Here is a 22924-nt window from a genome sequence, read left to right as displayed (position 1 = left end):
GGAGTCTATCGAATAGATTTTACCAGGTGTACTGGCATATTTCTGTCCAGAGAAACCGGCCAGTTTTCTTTCCAGATCTTACAACACTCTGCCAAAAAAAATCAAGGGGGTGTGTTTCATGCCGTTAAACAGGGGGGGGATGGGGCCTCAACACACCAGCAAAACCCCATTGTTCAGAGATCGGGATGCCATCTTTAAAGGGCACCCTGATTAGAACCGAAGCAAACCTCCCTCCCAGCCCACCATGGAGGTCTCAGGGACACTTCTCCCTCCCTCCCCGCACACCCTCCCCCCACTGTCCCCCAGCCCCCGATCATCAAGTTTAAAGTTTATTTATTAGCATCACAAGTAGTCTTACATTAACACTGCAATGAAGTTACTATGAAAATTCCCTAGTCGCCACACTCCGGCGCCTGTTCGGGTACACCGAGGGAGAATTTAGCATGGCCAATGCACCTAACCAATACGTCTTTTGGACTGTGGGAGGAAACTGGAGCACCTGGAGGAAACCCACGCAGACACGGGGAGAATGTGCAAACTTCACACAGACAGTGACCGAAGCCAGGAATCAAACCGGGTCCCTGGCACTGTGAGGCAGCAGTGCTAACCACTGTGCCACCCCATTGTCACCCTCTCACCTTCTCTCCCCCACCACCACAGCCAATACCCATCTCCATCACCACTGCACCCCTTTCTCCCACCCCCCATCCTTCCCCACAGCGGCCACCACCGGCTCCTCTGTTCACTCACAGCCACCACCATGTCTAAATGAATCCCCCACCCCATGAGCTCCCACTGGGGCCTTCCCCTTGGAACAGGTTGGCACTGCCAGGTTAGCACTGCCAGGTTGGCATGATGGCCAGGGGGCATTACCAGGGTACTGCCTGGCCATGTCCCTCTCTCCCAAGTGTTAAACTTATCTTTATAACGCCAGTGAGACCCCCATGACAGGCTCATGTTGTGATGGAGCTGTTATAAATGGCGCTGGTGTGATGGCACTCTAGCTCCCACTGAATATCTGGTGAGGGGGATGCCCTGTTGAGAGTGCTCGCTAATGACATGCTAATGTAGCAAAATGGGCTTTCAGTGGTCCCACGGTATGTTTCACGCCACTCCACTGGCGAGGGACTGGTAAGATCAGAACTCGGAAGCTCGCCGACATGAATTGCACTTCCCAGATTTTGGGCATGCGCCACCATTTCTATAGGTGGAGAGTATGGGCTCAAAATCATCCCCACTATCTCTATTCCTATCTCTCAACCTTACTTAACAAGACCTGTTTCTGATCTCTGTCCTTGTCCCTTGCTTGGGACTATCTTCTGCGACCTCTTTTGGCCCCCCTCCCTGTGTCTTCTCCTTGGTGTGGAGATGCCGGCGTTGGACTGGGGTTAACACAGTAAGAAGTTTAACAACACCAGGTTAAAGTCCAACAGGCTTATTTGGTAGCAAAAGCCACACAAGCTTTCAGAGCCTTAAGCCCCTTCTTCAGGTGAGTGGGAATTCTGTTCACAAACAGGGCATATAAAGACACAAACTCAATTTACATGAATAATGGTTGGAATGCGAATACTTACAACTAATCAAGTCTTTAAGATACAAACAATGTGAGTGGAGAGAGCATCAAGACAGGCTAAAGAGATGTGTATTGTCTCCAGACAGAACAGCCAGTGAGACTCTGCAGGTCCAGGCAAGCTGTGGGGATTACAAATAGTGTGACATGAACCCAATATCCCGGTTGAGGCCGTCCTCATGTGTGCGGAACTTGGCTATCAGTTTCTGCTCAGTGACTCTGTGCTGTCGTGTGTCGTGAAGGCCGCTTTGGAGAACACTTACCCGAATATCAGAGGCCGAATGAGGAAAAAGTCTGAGGTCACGTACCAACCAACTCAAGAACAGCTTCTTCCCTGCTGCTGTCAGACATTTGAATGGACTTACCTTGCATTAAGTTGATCTTTCTCTACACCCTAGCTATGACTGTAACACTACATTCTGCACTCTCTTGTTTCCTTCTTTATGGTCTGTCTGAATAGCGCACAAGAAACAATACTTTTCACTGTATGTTAATACATGTGACAATAATAAATCAAATCAAAAATCACCAACAATATGATGCTTTGACATCTTGTCATACGATGCCTCGCATTTAAAATCTCATCCTAATTTTGCAAATTCAGCATGATCTTTCCTTTCATAGTTTTTAGTCCCATTTTGGGTTAACCCTCTCACTTAGACATAAAGGATCCCATGACACTGTTTTGAAAAAGAGCAGGGGAGTTTATCCCGAGTGCTCTGGCCATTCCCTATTGCTCAATCAACATTTTTTAAAAAGCAGATTATCACATTGCTGTTTGTAGCATATAGCTGCATAGATACATTAGCTGTGGCACTTCCAACATTCCTACACTGACATGGGGACACCGTGGTGACACAGCGCCGGGTTCAATTCCGGTCTTGAGTGACTGCCTGTAAGGAGTTTGCACATTCTCCCCGTATCTGCGTGTGTTTCGGTTTTCTCCCACAGTCCAAAGATGTGCAAGTCAGGTGGATTGGCCATGCTGAATTGTCCCTTATATCCCGAGATGTGTAGGTTAGAAGTATTAGCCATGGTAAATATTTGTGGTTGCGTGGATAGGGTGGGGGAAAGGGCCTGGATAAGATGCTCTATCAGAGAGTCAGTGCAGGCTCGATGGGCTGAATAGCCTCCTTATTCACTATAGGTATTCTATGATTAAAACCATGCCAACATTGCACAGGTACTTCTCTTACTGTAAAGCATTTTGGGACATCCTGTGTGAAAGGTGCTGTATGAATACAAGGGGTGAGGGAGGGTGGGGGTAATGTCAGTGAGGGAGAGGGATGAGTTTGCTGAGTGCTTGGCCAGATCACAGGTTGGCTGTGCCTGCCATAAAAGATGAGAGAAACAAGTTCAATAACACTGACCAAACAAGCCAATTAGATTTCAACTCTCCCTATATGCATGACAGCACTAACAGCAGGAATGCAAATATTAAGAGATACATCAAATGACATCATCCCATCCTCAGTGCCTCTTTATTATACACATCCCATATTTGGATGAGTATTACCATCACTTCCAGTAGAAAATCTTGGAAGCCGGCTCAGACCATCGGCAGTCTGGTGGAATGGGTCCCCCTATGGCCTAAATTTACACTGTCCACATCACAAGTCAACAGCAAAGCTAGCCAAAATGCCTTGGCCACTTGTGGAGGAAGTAGAGAAACAGATGCACATTACGTTAGTCACAATAATGGGTTTTGCAACAGAATTTGCTTAATGTTTTGCAGGTTTTCCAAAAGCAGAACTAAAAATAAAAGATCAATTTCGTTTCACGAATGCTTCCAAATCACCGTCCAATGGATTTATTTCTATCCCTGCATCAAAACTTCACACTTTTGAACACAAAGAAGAAAAAACTAAATTGATCTTTTTTTTTGCTTTGTTTTGTACTGATACAAACAGTGATTACTACTCCAGCTGTGTTAAAAAAATATATTGACCCACAGCCCAGAGAATGTCATACCAAAGAACAAGGAACAGTACAGCGCAGGACCAGGCCCTTTGGCCCACCAAGTCTGTGCCAACACAGATGCCTCTCTAATCTAATATTTTCTTGCCTCTACGTGTTCCATATCCTTCTATGTCCTGCTCATTCATGTATCTATCCAGATTCCTCTTGAATGTTGTTATAGAATCTGCTTCCACCTCCTCCTCCGGCAGCGTGTTCCAGGCATTCACCACCCTCTGTGTGAAAAACCTGCCCCTTACATCTCTTTTAAACTTTCCTCTTCTCACTTTCAACCTATGCCCCCGAGTAATTGACCCTTCGACCCTGGAAAAAAGACACTGACTATCCACTCTATCCAAGCCTGTCATAATCTTGTAAACCTCTGTCAGGTCCCCCCTCATCCTCCGACACTCCAATGAAAACAATCCAAATTTGTTCAACCTTTGTTCATAGTCCATATCCTCCATATCTTCCAAACCAGGCAACATCCTGGTAAATCTCCCCTGCACCCTTTTCAATGCATCAACATCCTTCCAGTAGTGTGGCGACCAGAATTGTACACAATACTCCAAATGCTGTCTAAGCAAAGTCTGAAACAGCTGGAACATGATTTTCCAATTCCTATACTCAATCCCATGACCATGCCTTCTTAACCACCTTGTCCACCTGAGTTGCCATCTTAAGGGATCTGTGGTTCTGCACGCCTAGATCCCTCTGTATGCTAATATTTCTAAGGGCTCTAACATTTACTGTATACTTTCCTTCTGCAGTAGACCTTCCAAATGGCACCACCTCACATTTGTCTGGGTTAAATTCCATCTGCCATCTTTCAGTCCAGGTCTCCAGCCAATTTATATCCTGCTGTATCCTCTGACAATTCTCCTCATTATCCACTACTCCCCCAATTTTTGTATCATCTGTAAATGTACTAACCAAACCACCTACATTTTCCCTCAAATCATTTATATATTACGAACAGCAGAGGCCCCAGTACTGATCCTTGTGGAATACCTCTTGTCACAGACTTCCAGTTAGAAAAGTATCCTTCCGGCTACTCTTGCCACTCGGGCCCTCTCCCCATAACCCCACATATTTACCCTGCTAATCCCTCTGCCCCTCTGAGGGGCAATTTAGCATGGCCAATCCACCTAACCCGCACCACATCTTTGGACTGTGGGAGGAAATTGGACGACCCAGAGGAAACCCACGCAGACACAGGGAGAATGTGTGCAAACTCCACACAGCCACCCGAGGCTGGAATTGAACTCAGGTCCCTGGCGCTGTGAGGCGGCAGTGCTAACTATAGTGCCACCATGGCGCCAACTGTGTAGATTAGGTGGATTGGCCATGTTAAATTGCCCCTTAGTGTCTCAAGATGTGTAGTTTAGTTGGTGGGGTAAATATGAGCGATTTTGAGGATAGGGTGAGGGGAATGGGCTTGGGGAAGATGTTCTGTCAGTCAGTGCGGATTCAATGGGCTGAATGGTCTTATTCTGCACTGTCGGGATTCTATGATGATATTAATGTCTGGGGGGAAAGTTTTTTTGAGGAAAAAAAACAAAATTCAAGTTATTTAGATTTGTTTTAACAGCCAGAACAGTGGCCAAAATAAGACAGCCGGACTTATTTTTACCCCCCTTCTCAAAAAGTGGAGAAGATTTTGGGCAGGAGGGGGAAAGAATTGACTGTGCAGTATGTCCTGCCTTGTGTGTCCAGCAGCTTACAGCGCTACCACTCTGCAGCGCCTCGCAACTGAGCTCAACAGCGCGGCCGCTGCGCCGACTCTCGCCTTATATACGCTGCTAAAAATAGCCTGCCCGACTCAGCACCAATCAGGCGCGGGGAGAGGAGGCGGAGGTGGAGGGAGGCAGCGGCGCGGCGGGCCAATCAGAGGCGCCGTGACATCCGGCCGCGCTCTCGCCGGGAGGAGGGGGAGGGGAGGGGGAGGGGAGCGCCGCGCTTTCCGATTGGACCCCCATGACATCATGGGGGGGGAGGGCGAATGGCATTGTGACGGAGCGGGACCGGGGCGGGGCTTGCGGCGTGAGGTGATCACGTGGAGGTTGAGGGAGGTAGGAGGCGTGGCCGGCCTGGAGGTGGGAGGGGCGGACGGGATGATTGACAAGGGGTGATTGGGGAAGGGGGGGCGGGGCTGTGTCTCTCTGTCTCTGCTCCGCTGGGCTCTGGCTCTCTCAATAGGGAAGTGAAGCGGCGCTGCGCTGTGTACATGTTATATGAGTGAGTGTGAGAGAAGGGGAGGCTCTCACTTCATCTCTTCCTGCTCATTCTGCCACAGGGCTGCTTGAGTGACGGGCTGCTGCCGGGATACCTATCCTTTCTAGAGGTGCAAGACTGTGTTGACCTTGTGTGTGTTGTATTTTCTGCTGAGATACCTTGGCACAGCAGACAGAGGAGGAAGGAGAGGAGAGGCAAACCTTTTTTTTTACCACCCCCCCCCCTTCTCTGCTTATTTGAATCATTTTGTGAAAGACATACCAACACAAGCTCCAAGTCAAGAGGCAAGACAGTATGGATGTTCTACCCAGATGCAGCATTTTTCAAGAGCTTCAGATTGTGCACGACACTGGCTACTTTTCAGGACTGGCATCACTTGAAGAATACTGGCAGCAGGTGAATATTATGGTTTTTTTTGTTGGGATGGTGGGAAACAAATGATGGACTTGGCTTTTGTGTGTGAACTGCAACCATCACATACATTTGTGGTGAGAATTGAAGTGATTTCCAACCTCTCTCTCACTTTAGACACTCATGTTGTTTCATTGCATGTATCCGAGACGTACTGTTGAAATGGGAAGGGTTGTGGAATTTGGCTGCACTCTTCTTGCATTGAGAGGAGCACAAACCCCCAAGTCCCTCTGACTCAAATCTGCCAGTTGCAGTGACTGTCAAATTGCCAAGCGTTTAAAAAAAAACTTTAGAACTGTATTGGCTCCATCCCATAAAAGAGTTGTGCGGCTTTTTTTTAAAAAAAGCAATTGGTTGGATTATGTATATAAAATCCTAATCAGTCGACTTGCCAGACTTGGTGGTGGCTTCATTCTCACTCGCAAACCTAATTGAAAGGAATGTTGTTGAAGTAGCTTTGCTGTAATGTTTCTCCCAAGATAACACAAATTACCATCAGAATAGCAAGAGATAACCCCCAGTTCAAACACTCATCGTTATTTGCCGAGGAACAGGAATGATTTGAACAGTGTTGAAATGCACGCAGACGGTTTGTTTAAAGCTCCTGCGTTGTATAATTGCATGCCCCCCCCTCTTCAAAAGAAGCTGAAACATTCAGTATGTGATTGAAATTGATCCAAGTAGTTTCCTTCTGGCATTTAGAAGTGGGCGGAGAGCCAAATCCGTCCTCGCTGAGCCTTGAGAGGCATTTTTACTACAACAGCCCACAGTTCAGTGCTGTTGCTGATGTGTTTACTGGAAGGTTTGCAGGAGCAGTGAGCGTTGGACATGACTTTTTCCAATGCTTCAATGGGTGGAATTGCGCTGTCTGGAAAACAAAATAATTAATACCAACAGATTCATGAGATGCCTTTTTAATGTTTTTTTAAAAAAGCAATTCGACTGCAATAAACTGCAGATGTATTGTCAATTTGTGCCCTGTACAATATGGGGATTGTGAAATGAGAACCTAAATGAGGTCATAGTGGCCAAATAAAGCCAGTTCAAATCAATTGGAGGTCCACACTTAGATTACAAACTGCAACCAGTAATTTAAAGTTCGTTCTGGACACCGAAGAGGAAAAACTAGTGATTTGAATTAAGCCACGGAAACTGTAAAGTGGGAATATTGTGTGAACAGTTGAATGATCAAATCATTTGAACTCTTCATTAATTAAGAGTACGTTTGGCGATAGCTCCCATCTATGGTTTTGCTACTGGAAGCCAGAATTACACATGCAAATCATCCCTTTATTCATTATGTTTAGCCGATCTCCCCCCCCCCCCCCCCCCAAGAACTTCCTTTTTTGATTCATTTTCACTCGTGTGCATGGTTGCTAAATGCTGAGCCAAGCAAGTTGTGGTCAAGGCGAGTTGTGGGGGAGGGGGGTGGTGGGGAGAGAGGATATTGTTGCTCACACCATCCTGGCATTGCATTTTTTTGAATAGGAGAGGAACTCCTGTGCAGATGGTAGAAGCATATAGGAAGTATCCTCTGGACTGGAATCATAGTACAGTGACTCACACAGCACTCCCTCAGTGTTGTTGGCCAAAGATACCAAGGGAGCAAGAGGGAAAAAAAATATTTTGCACTCTGCACTATGGGACTTCCCTGGAGCATTCCAGAGTCATTTCCTCTTCTGCATCCTGTTAAGGAGCACTTTCCTTATTTTTTTTCTCTCTCTAATTGACATGTTAGTCGACATACAATGAAGGTGCAAGAGTTCTCGGGTTGACTATTAAGTCGGCGAGACTCAATCCTTGCACTGTGTGCACCGTTCAAATTCTTTGAAAATAGCTGATAGGTCATGTTTCCACACATACAGGAAGCTGCGGTCCTCTGGTAGCTAGCAGGCCCGTACTTTGAATCCAGCGCAGCCTGTGAGTCAGCCTTACTAAATATGGCTTGCTGCTGTCAGTTATGCCAAGCATCAAGAAGCTGGTTCAGACTTTTTCAAATAAAGAAAAAGAATGTCTGATCTGCCTCTTTATTTCAGCCACTCGCATTGTATCAGGAAAAAACAAGTGAAAAAAAAATCTCTTTTGTTTTAAAGACACGCATACGTTGAAAAAAACGGGGGGGATTCTCCTCAGTGACAAGTTAGATACTATTTAAAAAAAGGACCTCCCCTTTTGGCGCAATAATTTAAATTGGTAGTTGGAAACCTCAGTAAGTGAAGGAATTTAAATTGTGTATTGGTGTCAAATGGGTTCCCTGGCTTTTCAATGGATGTTATTACATGTATATATTTGTTAATGTATCATCTAAATAAATAATATAATTTTCAGAATGCCTTTTATATCTTCAATACTTCCATACACCTTGGGCATGTTATTACAATGAAGGTGCCATGCAAATACAAGTTGTTAGAATGAATATACACGCAGAGCTGGAATTGGAAAAGTCAAAGGGAATCTGTTGACTGGAGAGAGCAGGGACCTGGGGAATGTCCTTCAAGAAATCTTGACCCCCTTTAGTAACCTTCATATATTTTTTCCATGCAGACTTGCCTGGAGTTGGAACGGTACCTTCAAAGTGAGCCCTATGTCTCGGCGTCTGAGTTTAGATTTGACGGACAGGATGACCTCTTGAGCAAAATCATTATGGTCTGTGGGGACAAGGATGAGGCTGACAAGAAGAATGCAGGCTTACTGGAAGACGAGACCCAGGAAAGCCAGACCCTGGAGACCAACAGCATGAGCTCCGATGTGAGCAGCGAGTCGCTGGACAGTTCAGAGGAGCTATCGCCTACAGCAAATTATACCTCAAACCCCTTAAGTACTGTCCTGTCAAACTCTGGAAATGTACACTCTCCGGTTCTTTCCACTCCACCATCGTCTCCAGAGCTGACCAAGGAGTCTTCTCCGCAGCTGTGGAGCAACCTGCAAGCAAGCATTCCCGAGCTGAACACACCAGTTAAAAGTCGTGGTGGGAATTCTACAAAACCATTGGAAAAGTCTAGTCTTGTAAACGGAGAAGGATCGCCTGATGGGAGGAGAAGGGTTCATCGGTGTGATTTCAATGGATGTAGGAAAGTTTACACCAAAAGTTCACATCTAAAAGCACATCAGCGCACTCACACAGGTTAGTAGACTATTGCGTGATTTATTTATTTATTAGTGTCACAAGTAGGTTTACATTCACACTGCAATGAAGTTACTGTGAAAATCCCCTAGTCGCCACACTCCGGCACCTATTTGGGTACACTGAGGGCGAATTTAACATGGCCAACCCACCTAACCAGCACGTCTTTCGGACGGAGGAAACCGGATCACCCGGAAGAAACCCACGCAGACACTGGGAGAACCTGCAGACTCCGCACAATCAGTGATCCAAGCTGGGAATCAAACCCGGGTCCCTGGCACTGTAAGGCAGCAGTGCTAACACTGTGCCTAAGGATGCAGAAGAATGAACAACTGATGTAGCTTTTCTAATTTTAAATTTGCCTTTTCACCTTTTATTTAATGCGTGAAAGTCGTGGATTGCATTGAAATGTTGTTCATATGTATGGCCTAATGCACAAGCTGTTCACAATGTTGTATAGCATGTCCTGTGTATGAATTATGTGGAATGAGCAGGGGGTTGAGACTAATTAATTACCTCTTTCAAAAAGCAGAGGGATAACACATCAAATAGTCCCCTTCTGTGCTGTACGATTCTGCTATTCTATGATTCAAAAAATAATGCTTTACAATGTCAAGGTGAATGAGTGCTTCAGCTGAGTAGCAATTTCTTTTTTGGTTAGAGGGAGAAATTATTATTTTGTGTTGAGGGATTTCATTGCATCCATTGGGCAGTTTTGCTGTAAACAGTAAGTTAAATCTCAGCTCGTTAGATGCTGCCCAATTCAGAGCAATATATGTACAGCTTCCTAAAGTGGATTAAATCTTGTTTTGTCTGTGCATTTAAATAGTTCAGTAGGCGTATTGTTGAAGCGTTGGGCCGTCACCTAAAGGACCCACGTCTGAATTCCAGCCTCCGTTGACATTCAGACTTGGCAATCTTCTGTCTAGGAAGAATGTCGTGCAGTGTGTGTGTTTGTGTGTGTGTGTGTGTGTGTGTGTGTGAGCACTCTTCCGTCGCAGAGTCTCTCACTTGGTTGGTGGCTGAGACCACACCTCCTTCTAGCCATTCATCGACAGGGCAAACGATTTGATATTCCCCGGATCTGCTCACAATCAGCGATCCCATTGTATCTGAGACTTGTGTTACAAAGCACCGTTCGCTGGCGGCAACAGCACCGCATGCAATGAAAGCGTAGATTGCCTTGCCAAATTCTTTGCCGCAGTCATGGAACACCATAGACTGTGAGCTGAGAGAAAACTGTCGGTCACCTGCCTCCCTGCAGGATGAGAAAGCGTGGCGGCATGGGATCGGAGAAGGGGAGGGGAATACAGATAAGCATCTGAAACATATTTGCCACGCCGCCAAATAGCATGTCAGTGCTAAGCTTCGACCCAACTTTCAGGCCAACTTTCTAAGCGTTGCTGACAGCATGTGTTGCAAATCAACCGAGTGTAATTTTTTAAAAATTTGCTGATGAAGCAATCACTTTACTGTCAAATATATTGCTGATCTGATTTGGCAATCCATATCCCCAGAAGCTCCCTGTCATTAGTAGGTAGACTAGAGTTGCCATCCATCTGATACAGAACTGACCCATTAAAAAATAAATAAATTGACTGCAAAAGTCTACCTTTCAGTTAGGTAGGAATTCAATTTTTGGGGAATAAGGTGTGTGGCGTGAATAAAGCTTGAATCAATTTGTGTTGTCAATTTCAGCCATGAGAAATCTATTGCTTCTTTAATGTTTTCCCCCATGTACATGAACAAGCAGACCATGTTTCTGCTGCTCTCCTAAATGATCCAGATTAGTGATGCACATTCTTAAGATCTCATGGAATCATTGAATTCCTACAGTGCAAAAGGAGGCCATTCAGCCCATCGAGTCTGCACTGACTCTCTGAAAGAGCATCCCAGGACCTATTCCCTTAACCCCAGAAATTTACCCGACTAATCCCGCTAACATGCACGTCTTTGGACACGAAGGGGCAATTTAGCATGGCCAATCCATCTGACCTGCACATCTTTGGACTGTGGGAGGAAACCGGTGCACCCAGAGGAAACCCACGCAGACACGGAGAGAACGTGAAAACTCCACACAGACCCAAGGCTGGAATTGAACCCGAGTCCTTGGTGCTGTGAAGCAGCAGTGCTAACCATTGTGCCACCGTATCCCCTCTCCTGGCAAGCAGAAATCCAAATTCGCCTCTGTTCAGTTTTGGTTTGTTTCATACTCCTAGTCAAGTACATTACATCCTTTCTCAAACTCTGCTCCTTATCCAGTGTCAGAATGGGCAGAATTTTTAAGGCTGACTTAAGAGCATGAATTGTAAATTTTGCCTACCCATCCACTCAAGTGGCCATTATTCCAGTAGGCACAGGGATGAGGGCTTTACTTAAAAATGAAATGTTATTCACATCATAAATATAAGAATGAATCAGGCAGATACAACTGCCTGAAAGTTTGCGCTCAGCCTTTGAAGTTAATGTTATCCTAAACTTAGACCATCCACATGGTTGGATGCAATAATATTGAATGGGTGGCACGGTGGCACAGTGGTTAGCACTGCTGTCTCACAGCACGAGGGACCCGGGTTCGATTCCCGGCTTGGGTCACTGTCTGTGTGGAGTTTGCACATTCTCCCCGTGTCTGTGTGGGTTTCCTCCCACAGTCTAAAGATGTACAGTTTTTAGGTGGATTAGCCATGCTAAATTGCCTCTTGGTGTCAGGGGACGAGCTAGGGCAAATGCCGGGGGTTATGGGGATAGGGCCTGGGTGGGATTGTGGTCGGTGCAGACTTGATGGGCCGAATGGCCGCCTCCTGCACTGTAGGATTCTATGGATAATGTCCAAAGCTTCGAAATATGTGAAAGAGCTGCGTTCTAGTTTGTGGTCTCTGTCCAGAAGTGGACTAAAAAGTCTGAGCAGTTGTAAATATTGTGACAGATCTTGAATGCTGCAATCCAGTTTCTGAGGAAGCATGGTGGTAGGAAGTTTGAGATGATGATTGTTTAAGATTGCGATGCCAAGCCAATTACAGCGTTACAGCACGCAGTCCCAATGGCTCGAGGCTGATTGCCCTCTCTCCCTGCCCCCGAACATAATTCCTTTCCTTGTAAATAGGTTTAATTAATTTTTCATTCTTAATACATAATGCAGTTGTCAAGCTTTTGTAACAATGTTATTGCGTAGCTTATTAAATAAAATACAGAACATCTGATTGCATCTGTGTGGCTCCCTTGCAGTCACATTGTGCCGTTGGAGAACTGCCCCCTGTTTAACATTCTGAGAAAGCAGAGCTGTCGGTGGTTTTGTTGCTGCCAATGGTTTTCTATGTTCTAGCAATCATAACCCGGGCGTGCTCATTAACATTCTGCGAATAGCGTGTGCATAAGGCCTTAAATATGAATAGTATTGGAATGTGGTTCCTTGTTCAGGCACTCTTGAAGAAAAAGGTGAAATATTGTGTCACTCAGTTGTTTCTGTGAATTACTGAGTATCATTTTAAAAACGAGTATTCAAGCAGATTATTTGCATGACAAAGGTCAGAATCAGTAAAAACCTTTCACTTCTTGCTCTCTCCTTCTCTCGCTCTGTCTCCCCGTCTCTCGCTCTGTCTCCCCGTCTCTCGCTCTGTCTCCCCGTCTCTCGCTCTGTCTCCCCGTCTCTCGCTCTGTCTCCCCGTCTCTCGCTCTGTCTCCCCGTCTCTCGCTCTGTCTCCCCGTCTCTCGCTCTGTCTCCCCGTCTCTCGCTCTGTCTCCCCGTCTCTCGCTCTGTCTCCCCGTCTCTCGCTCTGTCTCCCCGTCTCTCGCTCTGTCTCCCCGTCTCTCGCTCTGTCTCCCCGTCTCTCGCTCTGTCTCCCCCATCTCTCGTTGTGGACACGCCCTCCGTTTCGCGGTCCCTCTCTCTCGCTCGCGCTCTCTCACTCTTGCGCTCTCTCACTCTTGCGCTCTCTCACTCTTGCGCTCTCTCACTCTTGCGCTCTCTCACTCTTGCGCTCTCTCACTCTTGCGCTCTCTCACTCTTGCGCTCTCTCACTCTTGCGCTCTCTCACTCACGCGCGCTCTCTCACTCTCGCGCGCTCTCTCACTCTCGCGCGCTCTCTCACTCTCGCGCGCTCTCTCACTCCCGCGCGCTCTCTCACTCCCGCGCGCTCTCTCACTCTCGCGCGCTCTCTCACTCTCGCGCGCTCTCTCACTCTCGCGCGCTCTCTCACTCTCGCGCGCTCTCTCACTCTCGCGCGCTCTCTCACTCTCGCGCGCTCTCTCACTCTCGCGCGCTCTCTCACTCTCGCGCGCTCTCTCACTCTCGCGCGCTCTCTCACTCTCGCGCGCTCTCTCACTCGCGCGCTCTCTCACTCTCGCGCGCTCTCTCACTCTCGCGCGCTCTCTCACTCTCGCGCGCTCTCTCACTCTCGCGCGCTCTCTCACTCTCGCGCGCTCTCTCACTCTCGCGCGCTCTCTCACTCTCGCGCGCTCTCTCACTCTCGCGCGCTCTCTCACTCTCGCGCGCTCTCTCACTCTCGCGCGCTCTCTCACTCTCGCGCGCTTTCTCACTCTCGCGCTCACTCGCTATCGCGCTCTCGTGCTTTCCCGCTCTCTCGCACTCGCGCTCTCTCGCACTCGCGCTCTCTCGCTCTCGCGCTCTTGCGCTCGCTCTTGCGATCGCGCTCTCTCACTCTCGCGCTCTCTCACTCTCGCATTCTCTCACTCTCGCGCTCTCTCACTCTCGCGCTCTCTCACTCTCGCGCTCTCTCACTCTTGCGCTCTCTCACTCTCGCGCTCTCTCACTCTCGCGTTCTCTCACTCTCGCACTCTCTCACTCTCACGCTCTCTCACTCTCGCATTCTCTCACTCTCGCGCTCTCTCACTCTCGCGCTCTCTCACTCTTGCGCTCTCTCACTCTCGCGCTCTCTCACTCTCGCGTGCTCTCTCTCTCGCGTGCTCTCTCTCTCGCGTGCTCTCTCTCGCGCGTGCTCTCTCACTCTCGCGCTCTCTCTCGCGCGCTCTCTCTCTCTCGCGCGCTCTCTCTCTCCCGCGCGCTCTCTCTCTCTCCCGCGCGCTCTCTCTCTCTCTCCCGCGCGCTCTCTCTCTCTCTCTCCCGCGCTCTCTCTCTCTCTCTCTGCGCTCTCACTCTCTCTCCTGTGCTCTCTCTCTCTCTCCCGCGCTCTCTCTCTCTCTCCCGCGCTCTCTCTCACGCGCTCTCTCTCTCACGCGCTCTCTCTCTCACGCGCTCTCTCTCTCACGCGCTCTCTCTCACGCGCTCTCTCTCTCTCTCGCGCTCTCTCTCTCGCGCTCTCTCTCTCGCGCTCTCTCTCTCTCGTGCTCTCTCTCTCTCGCGCTCTCTCTCTCTCTCGCGCTCTCTCGGTCTCTCTCTCTCGCGGTCTCTCTCTCTCGCGGTCTCTCTCTCTCGCGGTCTCTCTCTCTCGCGGTCTCTCTCTCTCGCGCTCTCTCTCTCTCGCGCTCTCTCTCTCTCGCGCTCTCTCTCTCTCGCGCTCTCTCTCTCTCGCGCTCTCTCTCTCTCGCGCTCTCTCTCTCTCGCGCTCTCTCTCTCTCGCGCTCTCTCTCTCTCGCGTTCTCTCTCTCTCGCGTTCTCTCTCTCTCGCGCTCTCTCTCTCTCGCGCTCTCTCTCTCTCGCGCTCTCTCTCTCGCGCTCTCTCTCTCTCGCGCCCTCTCTCTCTCGCGATCTCTCTCTCTCGCGCTCTCTCTCTCTCGCGCTCTCTCTCTCTCGCGCTCTCTCTCTCTCGCGCTCTCTCTCTCTCGCGCTCTCTCTCTCTCGCGCTCTCTCTCTCGCGCTCTCTCTCTCTCGCACTCTCTCTCTCTCGCGCTCTCTCTCTCTCGCGCTCTCTCTCTCTCGCGCGCTCTCTCTCTCTCTCGCGCGCTCTCTCTCTCTCGCGCTCTCTCTCTCTCGCGCTCTCTCTCTCGCGCCCTCTCTCTCTCGCGCCCTCTCTCTCTCGCGCTCTCTCTCTCTCGCGCTCTCTCTCTCTCGCGCTCTCTCTCTCTCGCGCTCTCTCTCTCTCGCGCTCTCTCTCTCTCGCGCTCTCTCTCTCTCGCGCTCTCTCTCTCTCGCGCTCTCTCTCTCGCGCTCTCTCTCTCTCGCGCTCTCTCTCTCTCGCGCTCTCTCTCTCTCGCGCTCTCTCTCTCTCGCGCTCTCTCTCTCTCGCGCGCTCTCTCTCTCTCTCGCGCGCTCTCTCTCTCTCTCTCGCGCGCTCTCTCTCTCTCTCTCGCGCGCTCTCTCTCTCTCTCTCGCGCTCTCTCTCTCTCGCGCTCTCTCTCTCGCGCTCTCTCTCTCGCGCTCTCTCTCTCGCGCTCTCTCTCTCTCGCGCTCTCTCTCTCTCGCGCTCTCTCGTGCTCTCTCTCTCGCGCGTGCTCTCTCTCTCGCGCGTGCTCTCTCTCTCGCGCGTGCTCTCTCTCTCGCGCGTGCTCTCTCTCTCGCGCGTGCTCTCTCTCTCGCGCGTGCTCTCTCTCTCGCGCGTGCTCTCTCTCTCGCGCGTGCTCTCTCTCTCGCGCTCTCTCTCTCTCGCGCTCTCTCTCTCGCGCTCTCTCGCGCACTCTCTCTCTCGCGCTCTCTCTCTCTCGCGCTCTCTCTCTCTCTCTCGCGCTCTCTCTCTCGCACTCTCTCTCTCTCGCACTCTCTCTCTCTCGCACTCTCTCTCTCTCGCGCTCTCTCTCTCTCGCGCTCTCTCTCTCTCGCGCGCTCTGCCCCTCTGGCGCGCGCTCTGCCCCTCTGGCGCGCGCTCTGCCCCCCTGGCGCGCGCTCTGCCCCCCTGGCGCGCGCTCTGCCCCTCTGGCGCGCGCTCCGCCCCTCTGGCGCGCGCTCCGCCCCTCTGGCGCGCGCTCCGCCCCTCTGGCGCGCACTCCGCCCCTCTGGCGCGCGCTCCGCCCCACTGGCGCGCGTTCCGCCCCACTGGCGCGCGCTCCGCCCATCTGGCGCACGGTCCGCCCATCTGGCGCCCGCCCTGCCCCCCTCGCGCCCGCCCTGCCCCCCTCGCGCCCGCCCTGCCCCCCTCGCGCCCGCCCTGGCCCTCCCGCGCCGGCCATGCCCCCCCTCTCCCGTGCGCGCTTTGCCTCCCTCTCCCCGGCGCGCTACGCCTTCCTTTCTCCGGCGCGCCCTACATCTTCCTCTCTCGTGCGCGTGCGTGCTCAGTCTTCCTCATGCTCCATCTCTCTCACGCATGCAGTCCGTCTCTCTCGCGCGCGTTCTCCATCCCTCCCGCGCGCGTGCTCCGTTGCTCTCTCTCACACGCGCCCCGTCGCTCTCTCGCATGCCCCGTCGCGCTCTCTCGCGCGCGCCCCGTCGCTCTCTCGCATGCCCCGTCGCGCTCTCTCGCGCGCGCCCCGTCGCTCTCTCGCATGCCCCGTCGCTCTCACTCTCGCGCTTCCCATCGCTCTCGCTCTCGTGCGCGCTCCGTTGCTCTCTCCCGCACGCGCCCCGTCGCTCTCTGTCGCGCGCGCCCCGTCGCTCTCTGTCGCGCGCGCCCCGTCGCTCTCTGTCGCGCGCGCCCCGTCGCTCTCTGTCGCGCGCGCCCCGTCGCTCTCTCTCGCGCGCGCCCCGTCGCTCTCTCTCGCGCGCGCCCCGTCGCTCTCTCTCGCGCGCGCCCCGTCGCTCTCTCTCGCGCGCGCCCCGTCGCTCTCTCTCGCGCGCGCCCCGTCGCTCTCTCTCGCGCGCGCCCCGTCGCTCTCTCTCGCGCGCGCCCCGTCGCTCTCTCTCGCGCGCGCCCCGTCGCGCTCTCTCGCGCGCGCCCCGTCGCTCTCTCTCTAGCGCGCCCCGTCGCTCTCTCTCGCGCGCGCCCCGTCGCTCTCTCTCGCGCGCGCCCCGTCGCTCTCTCTCGCGCGCGCCCCGTCGCTCTCTCTCGCGCGCGCCCCGTCGCTCTCTCTCGCGCGCGCCCCGTCGCTCTCTCTCGCGCGCGCCCCGTCGCTCTCTCTCGCGCGCGCCCCGTCGCTCTCTCTCGCGCGCGCCCCGTCGCTCTCTCTCGCGCGCGCCCCGTCGCTCTCTCTCGCGCGCGCCCCGTCGCTCTCTCTCGCGCGCGCCCCGTCGCTCTCTCTCGCGCGCGCCCCGTCGCTCTCTCTCGCGCGCGCCCCGTCGCTCTCTCTCGCGCGCGCCCCGTCGCTCTCTCTCGCGCGCGCCCCGTCGCTCGCTGTCGTGCGCGCGCCCCGTCGCTCGCTGTCGTGCGCGCGCCCCGTCGCTCTCTCTCGCGCGCGCCCCGTCGCTCTCTCTCGCGCGCGCCCCGTCGCTCTCTCTCGCGCGCGCCCCGTCGCTCTCTCTCGCGCGCGCCCCGTCGCTCTCTCTCGCGCGCGCCCCGTCGCTCTCTCTCGCGCGCGCCCCGTCGCTCTCTCTCGCGCGCGCCCCGTCGCTCTCTCTCGCGCGCGCCCCGTCGCTCTCTCTCGCGCGCGCCCCGTCGCTCTCTCTCGCGCGCGCCCCGTCGCTCTCTCTCGCGCGCGCCCCGTCGCTCTCTCTCGCGCGCGCCCCGTCGCTCTCTCTCGCGCGCGCCCCGTCGCTCTCTCTCGCGCGCGCCCCGTCGCTCTCTCTCGCGCGCGCCCCGTCGCTCTCTCTCGCGCGCGCCCCGTCGCTCTCTCTCGCCCGCGCCCCGTCGCTCTCTCTCGCCCGCGCCCCGTCGCTCTCTCTCGCCCGCGCCCCGTCGCTCTCTCTCGCCCGCGCCCCGTCGCTCTCTCTCGCCCGCGCCCCGTCGCTCTCTCTCGCCCGCGCCCCGTCGCTCTCTCTCGCCCGCGCCCCGTCGCTCTCTCTCGCCCGCGCCCCGTCGCTCTCTCTCGCCCGCGCCCTGCCCCTCACTCACGCGCGCGCATCCCGTCGCTCTCACCCGTGCGGCCCCGCCATGCTCTCGTGTGCCCGTGTCCCGTCGCTCTCACGCGCGCATGCCCTGCCGCTCCCTTGTGCGCGTGACCCGCCGCTCTCGAGTGCACGCACCCCTTTGCTCTCTTGCGCCTTCCCCGTTGCTCTCTCCTGCGCGTGCCCCGTCAAGCTCTCTCGCCTGCACCGCTCTGTCGCCTCTCTCTCCCGCGTGCACCGCTCCGTCTCCTCTCTCTCCCACGCGCACCGCTCCGTCTCCTCTCTCTCCCACGCGCACCGCTCCGTCTCTCACTCTCCCGCGCGTGCGGCTCAGTCTCCGTCTCTCTCCCGCGCGCGCCACTCCGTCTCTCTGTCTCTCGCTCTCCTGCGTGCACCGCTCCGTCTCTCTCTCTCCCGCGCGCGCCGCTCCGTTTCTGTTCCTCCCGTGCGCGCCTCTCCCTCTCTCTCTCCCGCGCGCGCTGCTCTGTCTCCGTCACTCCCACGTGCACCGCTCCGTCGCCGTCTCTTCCGCGTGCACCGCTCCGTCTCTGTCTCTCCCGTGTTTGCCGCTCCGTCTCTGTGTCTCCTGCGCGCGCCGCTCCGTCTCTGTCTCTTCCGCGTGCACCGCTCCGTCTCTGTCTCTCCCGTGTTTGCCGCTCCGTCTCTGTGTCTCCTGCGCGCGCCGCTCCGTCTCTGTCTCTTCCGCGTGCACCGCTCCGTCTCTGTCTCTCCCGTGTGCGCCGCTCACGCTCTATCTCCCTCTCATTCTCTATTCTCCCTGGAGGAACAGAGAGATCTTGGGGTCCATATCCACAGATCTCTAAAGGTTGCCACTCAAGTGGATAGAGCTGTGAAGAAGGCCTACAGTGTGTTAGCTTCTATTAACAGGGGGTTGGAGTCTAAGAGCCGTGGGGTTATGCTGCAACTGTACAGGACCTTGGTGAGACCACATTTGGAATATTGTGTGCAGTTCTGGTCACCTCACTATAAGAAGGATGTGGAAGCGCTGGAAAGAGTGCAGAGGAGATTTACCAGGATGCTGCCTGGTTTGGAGGGTAGGTCTTATGAGGAAAGGTTGAGGGAGCTAGGGCTGTTCTCTCTGGAGCGGAGGAGGCTGAGGGGAGACTTAATAGAGGTTTATAAAATGATGAAGGGGATAGATAGAGTGAACGTTCAAAGACTATTTCCTCGGGTGGATGGAGCTATTACAAGGGGGCATAACTATAGGGTTCGTGGTGGGAGATATAGGAAGGATATCAGAGGTAGGTTCTTTACGCAGAGAGTGGTTGGGGTGTGGAATGGACTGCCTGCAGTGATAGTGGAGTCAGACACTTTAGGAACATTTAAGCGGTTATTGGATAGGCACATGGAGCACACCAGGATGATAGGGAGTGGGATAGCTTGATCTTGGTTTCAGATAAAGCTCGGCACAACATCGTGGGCCGACGGGCCTGTTCTGTGCTGTACTGCTCTATGTTCTATGTTCTATCTCTCACGCTCCCACTCTCTATCTCCCTCTCGCGCTCTCAATCTCTATCTCTGTATAACGCACTCACTCTCTATCTCTCTCTCACGCTCACACTCTCTTTCTCCCTCTCATGCCCTCACTATCTATCTCTCTCTAACGCACTCACTCTCTATCTCCCTCTTGCGCTCTCACTCTTTATCTCTCTCTCGCTCTCTCACTCTCTATCTCTCCCTCACGCTCTCACTCTCTATCTCTCCCTCACGCTCTCACTCTTTATCTCTCTCTCGCACTCTCACTCTCTATCTCCCTCTCACGCTCTCACTCTCTATCTCACACTCACGCTCCCACTCTCAATCCCACCCTCTCGCGCTCTCACTCTCTATCTCCCTCTCACGCTCTCACTCTCTATCTCCCTTGCGCTCTCACTCTCTATCTCTCCCTCGCGCTCTCACTCTCTATCTCCCTCTCACGCTCTCACTCTCTATCACCCTCTCACGCTCTCACTCTCTATCTCCCTCTCACGCTCTCACTCTCTATCTCCCTCTTGCGCTTCCACTCTCTATCTCTCTCTCACGCTCTCACTCTCTATCTCCCTCTCAAGCACTCACTCTATATCTCTCCCTCACGCTCTCACTCTCTACCTCACTCTCACGCTCTCACTCTCTACCTCCCTCTCACGCTCTCACTCTCTATCTCTCTCTCACGCTCTCACTCTCTATCTCTCCCTCACGCTCTCACTCTCCATCTCCCTCTCGCACTCACACGCTCTCACTCTCTGTCTCTCCCCCTCACTCTCACACTCTCTATCTCCCTCTCGCGCTCTCACTCTATCTCTCTCTCGCGCTCTATCTCTCTCTCGCGCTCTCACTCTCGATCTCTCTCTCGCGCAGTCACTCTATCTCTCTCTCACACTCTCACCCTCTATCTCCCTCTCACGCTCTCACTCTCTATCTCCCTCTCACGCTCTCACTCTCTATCTCTCCCACATGCTCTCACTCTCTATCTGTCCCTCACGCTCTCACTCTCTATCTCTCCCTCACGCTCTCACTCTCTATCTCCCTCTCACGCTCTCACTCTCTATCTCCCTCTCGCGCTGTCACTCTTTATCTCTCTCTCACACTCTCACTCTTTATCCCTCTCTCGCACTCTCACTCTATCTCTCCCTCACGCTCTCACTATCTCCCTCTCACGCTCACACTCTCTATCTCTCTCTCACGCTCTCACTCTCTATCTCCCTCTCACGCTCTCACTCTCTATCTCTCCCTCACGCTCACACTCTCTATCTCCCTCTCGCGCTCTCACTCTCTATCTCTCCCTCACGCTCTCACTCTCTATCTCTCCCTCTCACGCTCTCGCTCTCTATCTCCCTCTCGCGCTCTCACTCTCTTTCTCCCTCTCACGCTCTCACTCTCTATCTCCCTCTCACGCTCTCACTCTCTATCTCCCTCTCGCGCTCTCACTCTCTATCTCTCCCTCACGGTCTCACTCTCTATCTCTCCCTCTCACTCTCTATCTCCCTGTCACGCTCCCACTCTCTATCTCCCTCTCACGCTCTCACTCTCTTATCTCTCTCTCGCACTCTCACTCTCTATCTCTCTCTCACGCTCCCACTCTCTATCTCTCCCTCACGCTCTCACTCCCTATCTCCCTCTCACTCTCTATGTCTCTCTCACGCTCTCACTCTCTATCTCCCTCTCACTCACTATCTGTCTCTCATGCTCTCACTCTCTATCTCCCTCTCACGCTCTCACTCTCTATCTCTCTCCCGCACTCTCACACTCTATCTCCCCCTCACTCTCACTCTCTATCTCTCCCTCTCACGCTCTCACTCTCTATCTCTCTCTCGCGCTGTCACTTTTTATCTCGCTCTCGCAATCTCTCTCTCTATCTCTCTCTCGCACTCTCACTCCTTATCCCTCTCTCGCACTCTCACTCTCTATTTCTCCCTCACGCTCTCGTTCTCTATCTCCCTCTCGCGCTCTGACTCTCTACCTCCCTCTCGCGCTCTCACTCTTTATCTCTCCCTCGCACTCTCACTCTCTCTCTCTCTCTGTCGCAGTCTCACTCTCTATCTCCCTCTCGCGCTCTCACTCTCTATCTCTCTCTCGCACTCTCACTCTCTATCTCCCTCTCACGCTCTCACTCTCTATCTCTCCCTCTCTCTCTCTCTCGTGCTCTCACTCTCTATCTCCCTCTCGCCCACCCACTCTGTATCTCTCCCTCACGCTCTCACTCTCTATTTCCCTCTCGCGCTCTCACTCACTATGTCCCTCTCACGCCCACACTCTCTATCTCCCTCTCGCACTCTCACTCTGTATCCCTCCCTCACGCTCTCACTCTCTATCTCCCTCTCACGCTCTCACTCTCTATATCCCTCTCACTCTCTATCTCTCCCTCACGCTCACACTCTCTATCTCCCTCTCACGCTCTCACTCTCTATCTCTCCCTCACGCTCACACTCTCTATCTCCCTCTCACGCTCTCACTCTCTATCTCTCCCTCTCATGCTCTCGCTCTCTATCCCCCTCTCACGCTCTCACTCTCTATCACCCTCTCACGCTCTATCTCCCTCTCACGCTCTCACTCTCTACCTCCCTCTCACGCTCTCACTCTCTACCTCCCTCTCACGCTCTCACTCTCTATCTCTCTGTCACGCTCTCACTCGCTATCTCTCCCTCACGCTCTCACTCTCCATCTCCCTCTCGCGCTCACACGCTCTCACTCTCTGTCTCTCCCCCTCACTCTCACACTCTCTATCTCCCTCTCGCGCTCTCACTCTCTATCTCTCTCTCGCGCTCTCACTCTCTATCTCTCTCTCGCGCTCTCACTCTCGATCTCTCTCTCGCGCAGTCACTCTCTATCTCCCTCTCACGCTCACACTCTCTATCTCTCTCTCACGCTCTCACTCTCTATCTCCCTCTCACGCTCTCACTCTCTATCTCTCCCTCACGCTCTCACTCTCTATCTCTCCCTCACGCTCTCACTCTCTATCTGTCCCTCACGCTCTCACTCTCTATCTCTCCCTCACGCTCTCACTCTCTATCTCTCCCTCACGCTCTCACTCTCTATCTCTCCCTCACGCTCTCACTCTCTACCTCCCTCTCATGCTCTCACTCTCTATCTCCCTCTCGCGCTGTCACTCTTTATCTCTCTCTCACACTCTCACTCTTTATCCCTCTCTCGCAATCCCCCTCTCTATCTCTCTCTCGCACTTTCACTCCTTATCCCTCTCTCGCACTCTCACTCTCTATTTCTCCCTCACGCTCTCGTTCTCTACCTCCCTCTCGCGCTCTGACTCTCTACCTCCCTCTCGCGCTCTCACTCTTTATCTCTCCCTCGCACTCTCACTCTCGATCTCTCTCTCGCGCAGTCACTCTCTATCTCTCTCTCACAC

At 53.0% G+C, this 22924-nt stretch overlaps 1 protein-coding gene across 1 annotated transcript in view; it reads left to right on the top strand.

Annotated features, from left to right (window-relative positions):
- Positions 1-5714: 5714 nt before the first annotated feature.
- The window catches only part of LOC144506593 (Krueppel-like factor 6), a 40025-nt gene continuing 22815 nt past the window's right edge, over positions 5715-22924 (top strand). The window contains exons 1-2 of the mRNA XM_078232932.1: positions 5715-6157; positions 8717-9296. Of these exons, the coding sequence (XP_078089058.1) occupies positions 6056-6157; positions 8717-9296 (682 nt within the window). The 5' untranslated portion in view covers positions 5715-6055. The remainder of the gene's footprint in view (positions 6158-8716; positions 9297-22924) is intronic.

This window comes from Mustelus asterias, chromosome 2, assembly GCF_964213995.1.
Source record: "Mustelus asterias chromosome 2, sMusAst1.hap1.1, whole genome shotgun sequence".
Lineage (NCBI taxonomy): Eukaryota > Metazoa > Chordata > Chondrichthyes > Carcharhiniformes > Triakidae > Mustelus > Mustelus asterias.
Note: the sequence above shows the minus strand (reverse complement) of the source record. Positions and strands in the feature narration are given on the sequence as shown.